The sequence below is a fragment of the Phascolarctos cinereus genome, unplaced genomic scaffold, assembly GCF_003287225.1.
Source record: "Phascolarctos cinereus isolate Bilbo 61053 unplaced genomic scaffold, phaCin_HiC Scaffold_5;HRSCAF=322, whole genome shotgun sequence".
Lineage (NCBI taxonomy): Eukaryota > Metazoa > Chordata > Mammalia > Diprotodontia > Phascolarctidae > Phascolarctos > Phascolarctos cinereus.
The window spans coordinates 116,208,680-116,220,371 of record NW_027555958.1 but is presented as its reverse complement, the minus strand read 5'-3'; the positions used below and the strand labels follow the sequence as shown (position 1 = coordinate 116,220,371).

Below are 11,692 nucleotides of genomic sequence, written 5' to 3'. Positions count from 1 at the left end.
AGGGGGCAAAGGGTAGCGATGAGTTATGAGTGCTAAGGCTGATTTGATCATGCAGGAAGATGAGATTTTCCCAAAGATGAGCTTGCTGCAGCATAATGAAGTCAGACAAGTCTCAAAGTAGAGCAGCCAGGTAGGAAATGAGATGTCTATTCTAAGCCTCCTCCTTAAATGGAGGCTTTGGGGTTCATGGCTCCATGCAAAATGAAAACAACTATGTACAGAAAAAGATACAGATAATACACACATTATAACAAATGGAAAACAACAGAGAAAAATCACTTGAATTAAAAGGGATAGAAAAAGGCTTCCCATGGAATGTGGAATTTAGCTAGAACATGAAAGGAACCAGGAGGCAGAAGTGTTAAAGGAGAGAATTCCAAGCATGAGAGATAGAGAAAATTCCCAGTTGGAAGATGGAAACGTCTTTTACAAGGAACAGCATGCAGGTCAGTGCTACTGAATTGAAAAGTCCCAGTGTGGGAGGGAAGTTACTAGGTGCCTGGAAAGACGACAGCTTAGGAAGGTCATTGAAGCAGAGAATTTTTAAGTTGATCTTGGAGGTGACGGGAGCCACTGAGTTTATTGAATAGAGTGGTGACATGGTCAGACCAGCCCTTTAAGATGGATTGATAGCAGAGCGGAGGGTGGACTGGAGTCGGGAAAGATTTGTAGCAGGAAGAACCACCAGCAGGCTGTTGTAATAGCCCAGCATGAGGTCATGAGGCCTTGTACTATGGTGGTAGCAACACCAGAGAAAGAAGAACATGCTGGAGATGTTACAAAGGTGGAACAGATTGGATATGGGGGAGGAGGGGGAATGATAGACTCTAAGACTTGCTGTTTATCTGTTAAACTATGCTGCTTCTCAGATGTCCTTTACTCCTACTTAACTGTTTCTATCTTGTTTTTCAGCATTTCCGTCTTTGTATGATGATTAGCTAGATCTATTATCTCTTCACAAAGTTTGATTTAGGGCTGATAATTTAGTACCTAGAATGAACTGGGAATGGAATCTCTTGGCTTTTCTCCAGCCTCCTTTTTTATTCAACTTCCTTTGAATAAGGATATGTACAGTTTTTTCAGTTACAAGAAATAACAAGGAGCTCAGAGGGTTGGTGCCCTTTGGACCGATTACAATCATGTGTGCAAGGAGGGATTTCAATCTCAGGTCTTAGATGAATGATAGGTGGTAGCTGTGAGAATTTCTGGAAGGTACTCACAGCTACCTACATAAATTAAATTCCTTAGATGATATTACACTTTGTGCTGCATTACCTCAGTTTTTGTATGCTCCAGGACAGTGCTTTTTTTCTTCTTAATTTCCATTGAACCATTTGATTTTTTTAAAAACAAAGTCTTAGAAGACCAAAAGTTACCAATATGTTTCTGAATCCTTCACTATTTATTAGAATATGAAGTCACATTTATAGAGTGCTTTTAGATTTACAAAGCACCTTTCATTCAACAACCTAGCGAGGTACAGTATACCTTAAATTACAGATGAGGAAACATTGACAAGTCACAAAACTAGTAAACGTAGAAGCAGAGACTAGAACAGGGCTGCAATTCCTGTCCTCTTTTCACTTCTTAGGGCTGGGAGCCAGGTCAAGACTATATACATACACACAAACACATACACATACACACACACACATGTGTATATATATGTATATGGTAGCAATATAAAACTTAACTGTACAAGAGGCAGCCTTTTCCATATCAGCTGATTGAAGGCAGCTAGGTGGTGTAGTAAAGCACCAGGCTTGAAGTCAGGAAGATCTGAGTTCAAATTCTAACTCAGACAAATACTAACTATATGACTTTAGGCAAGTCATATAACCTTTCTCAACCTCAGTTTCCTCATCTGTAAAAGGGGGATAATACCACTTACCTAATGGAGTTGTGAAATTTAAATGAAATAATAAATGTAAAGCACTTCAAACTTTAAAACTATATAAATAATAGTTTAATAATAATAGCTAACATCTATATAGCCCTTACTATGTGCCAGGTACCGTGCTAAGTGCTTTACAATTATTATCTTATTTTACACAAGAACTGTGGGAGGTAGGTGCTATTATTATCCCTATTTTACAGATAAGGAAACTGAGGCAAACAGGTTAAGTGATTTGTCCAGGGTCACACAGCTAGCAAGTATCTGATGTTGGACTTGAACTGCTTCCCCAGGTTGTTGTGAGGATCAAATGATATATATGCAAAGCTCTTAGCACATAGCAGGCAGTGAAAAAATGCTTATTTCCTTCTCACTTCCTTCTTTTCCTATTAGGCTGGCTTTGGAGTCAGAGGAAATGGGTTTAAGTCCTGGCTCTTCCACTGGCTCTTTGTGGTTTCGGACAAGTCACAAATTCCTTGGGCTTCCTAGTCTGTATACAGGGGACTGGACTAGATGACCTATAGCTCTAAATCTATAATTCTTTACTCTTATCTAAATTTTGTTTCTACCATCTTGGTTTTCAGCTTTTCTGTCTTTGTAGGATGATTAGCTAGACCCATTTTCTCTCTCTTTTTTTTTGGTGAGGCAATCGGGGTTAAGTGACTTGCCCAGGGTCACACAGCTAGTACGTGTCAAGCGTCTGAGGTCGAATTTGAACTCAAGTCCTCCCGACTCCAAGGCCAGAGCTCTGAACACTGCGCCACCTAGCTGCCCCTGAGCTATTTTCTCATGACAAAAGTTTGATTTAGGTTAATCTAGTACATAGACTCCCGGTCTCCAGCTCCTTAGTAATTTAATGTCCTAATTTTACTGTTTTCGGTAACCGCTCTAAAGGAATTCAGAACCACTTAAGGAAGGGTGGCACTGGGCTCTTCAGTGACATCACAGGGGGTGGGGTCTGTCAAAAGCCAATTCGCAGAACTCCACCAAAAGAAGGTGAGCCCCTTCTCGCGGGGGCCTCGTGACGCCACAGGGGCGGGCCCGCCGCCCATTAGGTCACCCTATGGGCGGGGCGAGCTGGACTCCTCGGGTGTCGTCACCGGCGGTGGGCGGGGACAGAGCGTGTAGGAGAAGCAGAATCAAAACAAGCTAGAGACCCGCCTTTTCCCTCCGGCTCCCAAGTGTCTCCCTCACGCCCCAGAAGCAGGCGGTGGCCGCGGCTGCCGCTGGCCCTGCGAGTGCGCCGCCGAGCCCGGGAGCTGGGCGGGCGGGGGAGCCTGGCGAGGGATGGAGCGGGAGATGTGTGAATAGAGCGGGACCTCAGCCCGCGCCTTTCATTCTCCGCTCCGCGGCTGAAGGGGCGGGCGGCCGCGGCAGCCGCCGGGCGTGGGGCGGGGGCCATGCACAGCCGCCCCCGGGGGAGCCGCCTTCGCTGAAGCCCGGCGGCCCCGGATCCTCGCGAGATGCCCAACCCCCAAAAGCAGTAAAGGCGGCCGCAAGAACAAACGCGCCAACAGCAGCGGGGACGAGCAGGAAAATGGAGCCGGGGCCCTGGCGGCGGCGGCGGCCGCGGCCGGCGCGGCGGGCGGGGGAGCCCTGGCCACGGCGGCGGGCTCGGGAGCTGCGGCGGGCTCAGGAGCGGCGGGAGCCGGAGCGGGAGCGGCGGGAGCGGGAGGAGCGGCGCCCGGTGCGGGCTCGGCGGCGGGAGCGGGAGCGGCGGCGGCGGCCCCGGCCGCTTCGGGCGACGCCAAGAGCGGTAAGCCGACCGAGGCTCACCTGGGAGGGGGCGCGGGCCGCGCCGCCCCGGCCGCAACTTCCTCCGCGGCTGGCGGGGCCCGCCCGGGCTGGCGCCTGAGGCGCGTGGACAATGCGAGAGTCGGGAAGTTCCTGCCCCCGCCCCCGCCGGTGACAGCGCCCCGCGGCCCGGGCCCCGCGTCTCCGCGGCGGCGGGCTCGGCCGCTGCGGGTCCGGCCCTCGCGACCCCCGCCCTTCCTTCCCTGCTTTGTAAGGGCGGCCGGAGGAAGGAAGGGGCTGCGAAGTTAGGAGAAGGAGCCAATGGAAAACTTGGGCAAACCCTCCCTCCTTTTAAATGAGAGGGGGGAAAGGGGGGAGCGGGAGCTCCTGCAAATCGGGGCTTGCCCCCTCCTCGTGGCCGCAGGTGACTGACTGGGCTCCCTAGAGAAATTCACACTAGGGTGAGACAGGCTGCTTAATTTGCTGGAGGAAGAGACTCTCAACTTGACTTCCGTTCTCAATTGGGAGTTAAAACTCTACTTGCAGTTCTTCTTTACGGATTTTTTTTTGTGGGGAGGAACCTCCAGTTTTCAATGGATCCTAAGTTACATTACATTTTTTGGGAAGGGTGTTTGGGTGGTTAGCAAAATAGGACGGGTTTGCAGCTCTTGAGGAGTAGAAAAGTTTCCGAGTAGTACTTTGAGTTGCTCTGGTCTGGTGCAGCCTTTTTCATGAAGTGGGGGTGGTGTGTGTGTCTATAAGGGTGGAGGAAAGGTAGCAGAAAGATGCGCGCGCGCGTGTGTGTGTGTGTGTGTGTGTATGTATATATGGGGTGGAGGTAAAGTAGCAGAAAGATTGGGATGCTTTTGTGTGTGCATGTGTGTGTATGTATGGGTGGAGGAAAGGTAGCAGAAAAACTGGGATGCTTGTGTATGTCTACTGGGGTGGAGGAAGGGTAGAAAGTTTGGGGGGGTGTATGGGTTGGAGGAAAGGTAGCAGAAAGATTGGGTGTCTGTGTTTGTATATGTGTGTTTGTGTACAGGGGTAGAGGTAAGGTAGCACGATTGGGATGCTGTGTGTGTGTGTGTATGGGGTGGAGGAAAGGTAGCACGATTGGGATGCGTGTGTGTGTGTGTGTGTGTGTTGTGTGTGTGTGTGTGTGTGTGTGTGTACAGGGTGGACGAAAGGTAGAAAGGTTGGGGGGGGTGTATGGGGTGGAGGAAAGGTAGCAGAAAGATTGGGGGGAGAGAGTTTATAGGGGTGGAGGAAAGGTAGCACAAAAATTGGTATGTTTGTGTGTGTAGGGATGAAGGAGAGGTTAGAAAGATTGGGATGCTTTTGGAGCATGTTCCAATGGTCGTTTTTCAGCCTTTGGAAGAATTTTTTAGGTAGATGGGTCACTTTTTAAGTTGGTGCACCTCCATTTTTTTAAGCACTTCTGCAGTGCTATTAATAGGAGAAGATTGACAAAGTTAGTGCAGGTTAAGGAAAAACAAAACTGCAGGCCTCATTTCTTATAGCTCTATGATTTTGAATAATTGGGGTGAATTTTTGCCCCCTTTTGCTGATAGACCTTTTGCCTCCCCCCTTGGACAGTTAGTTTTACTTTAGTTTAGTTTACTTTAGTTTACTTTAGTTACTTTACTTTTAGTTTAGTTTAGGTCTGTGTTTTCCTCCCCCGTTGGCACTCTTCAACAGTTTTTGGTTATACTAAAAGATTGGATTTCAGAAACCCAGGCAAAGTCTATGTGGATGCCCCCAGTGGAGTGCCAATGAAAGATTGAGAATTGTAGGCAGGTATGCATTAAATATACAGTTTATTAACTCTGAATTGATTTTACAGATTGTTTCTGATTTCCAAAAAATAACCTGAGACTTTCCATAATCTGTTAGCTCCATGATGTCTCTTGTTGGTAATCTGTTGTTTATAGAGAGGTCCAAGGGATCTGCAGTGGGAGGATGGATCCTCCTTGAATTCAGCCTTAAAGGTTAGGTGTATATATGTAATTATATCTTATGTCTATGTTTGTGTGTCTTTATATAGCTATATACACATCTTTTTCATTTAAGTAACTGCTTATAGTCTCTCATTAATAAATTTCTAGACTTTTAAAAATCCATTTATCTGCCCGTACTACATCTTGGAGGTGGTGGGGGTGGTAGAGGTAATAATGAGTTCCATTTTTTAACCTGCTCCATTAATTAGTACTTGATATGTCCTAAATACACCCTGTTCAAGTTGAAAGTGTCTCCGAGTCCTCCTAATGTGAGATTTTGGTGAACAAGTTTTGTGTTCCCTCCTACCAAATTTTTCATGGTATTTCAGATTTCCATTCTGCTCCCTTTTAGCCTTTGCCTTCTAGGATGAAAATTCCTTAATTTTATTATAGTCTAATGTAATATTTTGGGGGGTGTTAGCATGATATAGTGGGGAAAGTCCTAGATCTTGAGTAAGAAGAGCTAGATTTCAGTCATGTTTCTCTGCCACTTAATCATCTTTGTGACCTTAGGTGAATTGTTTTACAAACTTTCTGGATCTCAGTTTCTTCATCTTTAAAATGAAGAGGCTGTACCAGATTGATTCTGAGATCCCTTTCAGTTCAAACTTTATGACCCCATGATCCTTCCTCTTCTCCACGTTTGATTACAACCTACTGGGAGGACATCCTTAGAGAACAACAGTAGTACTAACAACATCTTAAATGCATCTTTTTCCTGGGTTAGCAGTACTTAGCCTGTTGGATACCCTGTGGACCCAGACAAGAGGCATATAGAATTAGGGGGCACGAAGTTGTGATCTGCGTCTTTGGGGGGGTTGTCCATGTTGTTGAGGTCACAGGTCCTTTGAAGTATTGAAATAGCTTATTTTTGTGTTGTATACAGAAATCCTTTCACATATGCACTGTCTTATTTGGTCCTCACAGTAACAGGTAGGTTGGGACACATATCTATCCCAAAAAGGTTGTAGTGAGAAAGATACATAATAAGCCTCAGTGTTAAATGAGTAGTTATTGTTGTTGTTATTTTTTTATGTTCAGAATTGTAATTTCATTGTTAGTATTAGGCCTATTTAACATATGAAGAAACTGAGACACTAGCAGAGAATCTGATTTGCTTACAGGTTAAAATGACTGGAAACAGGACCAAATGTTATTTCAAGGCCCTTGTGCTTTTTACTCTACTATGATATCTTTAAATAACAACCATTCCCTTTTTCTGTGTTTGACCAGTAGTTCAAAGACCTTCATTTTATACCTCCAGTCCTTTATAGGTGCATATCTTGTATTGGTATTACACTTTTTTTTCTTTCCTGGAATAATTTTATTAGATCTTCTTATATTCTGTCCCCGTTAGTTTTGCAGTTTCCTACTTTGCAAAGTTTAGTGTCATCTGAAAATGTGGGAGTTTTTGTATACTCTCCAGGTGATTAATAAAATATATTCAATGAGACCAAACCTAGCACTTATTCCTAAAAAAAGGCCTTCTCACTTAGACATCCAGAAATATCACCTTTTATTCTTAATATTTCTTGTCTCTAGTTAGTTAGTTCCCTGTCAAAGATAAAACAGAACCCTATTGTGCCTCTGATTCCATGGTGATTCAATTTTTGTTATAGTTTTTGGTATTTAACTTTTTATCAGAGGCTTTTTAAAAGTCTAAGGGACTTAGCATCATATTTCTCTTTATTTACATGCCTATTTCTATAAGAACTCCCATAAATTAGTCAATGTACTTTTAGTATATTTTGGTGCCTATGTGGAAACTCCAGGCCATTTCCTTCCCCCTTTTTTTTCTTGCCCCAGTGCAGTATGTGGACTGGGTAGATAGTGGTCAGGACTGTATGAGTGAGGTCATCTCTTGTGGCACTGGGAATCTCTTGGCAAGTTCTTCACATGTTAAAATAATCTGGAAATCTGATGTTTCTCTAAAGGAATGAGCTGAGAGGTGGATATTTAACCCTGTGGAGGATGTGTTTGTGATTTGGGTCTTATTTAATAATTAAGTAGAAAAACTGAAAAGCAAGAAAAACATGAGATGTTTGTATTGCCTTGAAAAGTGATAAAGCAGACATTATTAAAGGGTTCATGTTAGGAGACAGAATTGTACGAAGTCAGATCCTTATCTCTAGTATGGGAGTAAAACTGGCACAAATCTGAGAAGGCTCTGGTTCAAAATAACACATGTGGGGCCACATCTATCCATTGTCAATTTCTTTTTTGTATATTGTACTTTGTATTCAGACAAATACAGTTGGGGGTGGAGGGTGGTGTTGGAAGAGTAATTGTGGTAAATTTATAATGAAAAGAAGAGGCAAGAAAAAGGATCTGTGGGATATTTTTAAAAGCACATTAGTGTTTTTGGGGTGCTTTCATATATTTGACTGGAGACTAGGTAGACATAACTCCCTTTTACCATTGTAGGTGAAGAAACAGTGTCAGAGAAGTTAAGTGATTTTGGCCAAGGTCACGTAGGTGCTAAGTTGTAATTGTCAGGACCTAAACTCTTAAGCTTCCTGTATTTAAAACAATTCAAAAGCTTAAATTGATGCTTTTTTTATATTGTTGTCACGTCCCTCCTAGTTACTCTCCTTTTTATTCCTTCTTCCTTTTTCCCCCTCTTTCCTTGGACCATCGTTTTCAGGTGTAAAACACTCTTAGCAGCTTCACTTGTATAATATATACTTATCTCAGCAGTTCCATTTTAGTTTTTAGTTGTTCTTTTATTTCTTACCCAAGTAAATATTAGCTGGTTCCTATAACAGGTGAAGAAGATGTGGGTTGTGGTTATAGTAAGTCTGACCAGAATGGAGGGATAGGAACTTGTATATAGATCTTGGATAGCTTGGGTAGTAATTGTAATATCTTTGTTCTTTCTGGGAAGAGATCGAACTTGCAAGACACTTCTTTTTACTCATATGGAATTGGATATTAGAGACTTTTTCTAGGGATTTGTGGAGAAAGTATAAAAAAAGCTTCATTTTCTATACTTTTTTTTTTTTTTGGCTAGGCAATGGGAAAGTGACTTGCCCCGGGTTACACAGCTAATAAGTGTTATGTGTCTGAGGCCACATTTGAACTCAGGTCCTCCTGAATCCAGGGCTGGTGCTCTACCCACTATGCCACCACTTTTACATTTCTTAAACATGTATTATAGCGTTATGACTACAGGTATATACTTTATTCACATCTTTTGGGAGGGGGGTAGAGGGGAGATATATTTATTATACAGTTGATCATAAGCTGTAGTTTTCATGACATTATTACCCATTGCCCCTGTTCTTGGCATCTATGAAATTCTGATGACTATATCTCATATATTTTATGATATATAAATTTGTAAGGTTTTGATTCCCAATATATTACATAATATCTGTGAACTGTATTGAGTACAATAGTCCCCAACTTTTGTTGTTGTTGATGCCTATTACCACCACTGTCTAGGTGCCCCTGGAATTCTTTTATTCATTCATTCAGTACATTTGTTAAAAGATTGAGTATTGACTGTACAAGGCACCATGTGGTATACAAAGTTTAGCAGATACTGTAGATACTTACCTTTTAGAAGCTTATGATTGAGTAGGGGAGATAAGATGTACAGATATATGGTACAACACGAGGGAGTTGAGGATAAATGCAAAAGGAGTTGTCAGAGGAAAGGGGGGTTATTTCTAGCTGGGGTAATATGATAAGGCCTCATAGAGGCAGTAGCATTTGAGCTGGGCTTTGAAGGATTAGTAGAAAAAGATGTGAAGTGAGGGCATTATGGGCACAGAAAATTCCATGAAGCAAGGTGTGGAGGTGGAAAGTATAATTCATATAGAGGAAAATGTAGTTCAGATTGTCTGGAACATAATGTTTGTCTTAGAATTAGGGCTTATTTTGTAGGTAGTAGGGAGCCAGTGAATATTTTTGAGAAGAGTAGGGACACAAAGTTATATTTTAAAAAGATTAATCTTGTATAGCTTTGTGTAGGAAGCAGAGAGACCAATTAAGAGTGTGTTAAAATAGTTTAGGCATGAGGTAAAAATTAAGTCCTAAGCTAGGTTGGTGGTGGAGGGGGGTAGAAAGGAAGGAACAGATCAGTGTGGTTGGAGCTGATATTGCAGCCCTGCCTCATTATTATTGCAACACCCTCTGTATTCCCTCATGCAAGGTATTCTTTTTCTTCTTTTTTTTAAGACTTCATTTTTTTATTAATCTTTCATTTTAATGTCCCCTTTATTTCTTTTTCCCCTACTTAATAGCATTTTATTTTTTCCAATTACATGAAGAGATAGTTTTCAGCATTCACTTTTACAAGATTATGAGTTCCAAATTTTTTTCTCCCCCCCCCCTTTACCAAGATGGCATGCAATCTGATGTAGGCTATACATGTAAGCTATACATGTACAGTCATATTAAACATATTTCTATTTTAGTCATGTTGTGAAAGGAGAATCAGAACAAGAGGGGAAAATCACAAGAAAGAACAAACAAAAAAAAGAAAATAGTATACTTTGGTCTGCATTCAGACTCCGTAGTTCTTTCTTTGGATGTGGATAGCATTTGCCATCGTGAGCCCCTTGGAATTGTCTTACTTAGATCATTGCGTTGCTGAGAACTAAGTCTATCAAAGTTGGTCATCACACAATGTTGCTGTTATTGTGTACAATGTTCTTCTGGTTCTGCTCACTTCACTTAGCATCAGTTCATGTAAGTCCAAGTTTTTCTGAAATCCACCTGCTCATCATTTTTTTCATAGAACAATAGTATTACATTACATTCATACACTACAGCTTGTTCAGCCATTCCCCAATTGATAGGCATCCCCTCAGTTTCCAATTCTTTGCTGCCACAAAAAGAGCTGCCATAAATATTTTTGTACATGTGGGTCCTTTTCCCTTTTTTTATGAACTCTTTGGGATACAGACCTAGTAGTGGTATTCAAGGGGTATGCACAGTTTTATAGACCTTTGGGTATGGTTCCAAATTGCTCTCCACTGTGGTTGGATCAGTTCACAACTCTACCAACAATGCATTAGTGTTCTAATTTTCCCACCTTTCAGGCCCCTTTTTTACTCTTAATCTGTTATTTTATCCGGGTTTGTGACTTTTGGAGCCAGTGGTGGGAGAACTGGAAAATCCCGGATTCTATTTTGTGGTGCAGGGGAAAATAGGGTGTTGCAGTAGAATGTAAACTCCTTCAGTTCATCAGCAAGCATTTATTGAGCTCCTATCCTGTTTCAAGTGTGTGTTAGGCCCTTAGAATACAAAGACAGAAATGAAGCATTCCTTGCCCTCACAGCTTTGTATATGATCAGTAAAAAAGCACATACAAAATATGTTAAACAAAATGGGGGGGTTAGGCACTAATACTTAGAGGGATCAGAAAAGACCTTAAAGTGAAGGTAGTGCTTAAAATGAAGGAAAGTAGTGTGGGTCAGGATGAAAACAACCATAACAACTAATATTTATATTGTGTCTGCTATATGCTAGGGCAGTGTGCTGAACACTTAAAAATACTACTTCATTTGATCCTTACAACTATGCTTTGAGGTATAGGGAGACTGAGGCACAGAGAGGTTGTGATTTGCCCAAAGTCACATAGCTCATGTCTGAGGCTGGATTTAAACTCAGGTCTTCCTCTCTGCAGGCTCAGCACTCTGTCCAACGCACTACCTAGCTACTTCTTATTTTTTATTTTTATCTTTGCATTCTCAGGTGGAGAGGATGTGTCCCTAGCATTTTGAGATAGAATTCCGAACACAGAAATTATATTCGAATTATATGCATGGTAAGTTTAGTTCAGTGGGTCATGTTGTATAATGCAGAGGTTCTCAAAGTGTGGTCTTTGGAGCTATGGACCCTTGAGACCCTTTTAGCGGATCCAAAAAGTCAACACTTTTTATAATAATGCTTAGGTGTTATTTGCCTCCTAAAATATTGCTCCTTTTCCAACTACACATCAGTATGAGGCTAGATCTTAATATACTTCACCTGAAACAACATATTGCAACAGATTATGAATGCAGAAGAGATATGCGAATATAGCTGTGTTCTATTAAGCTAAACATTAAAGACATTT

General features: G+C 42.2%; 1 protein-coding gene across 1 annotated transcript in view; it reads left to right on the top strand.

Annotated features, from left to right (window-relative positions):
- The first annotated feature begins 382 nt into the window (after positions 1 to 382).
- Positions 383 to 11,692, top strand: part of HECA (hdc homolog, cell cycle regulator) — a 56,701-nt gene continuing 45,391 nt past the window's right edge. Inside the window, exons 1-3 of the mRNA XM_020973735.2 lie at positions 383 to 446; positions 2,874 to 3,018; positions 3,253 to 3,650. Of these exons, the coding sequence (XP_020829394.1) occupies positions 383 to 446; positions 2,874 to 3,018; positions 3,253 to 3,650 (607 nt within the window). The remainder of the gene's footprint in view (positions 447 to 2,873; positions 3,019 to 3,252; positions 3,651 to 11,692) is intronic.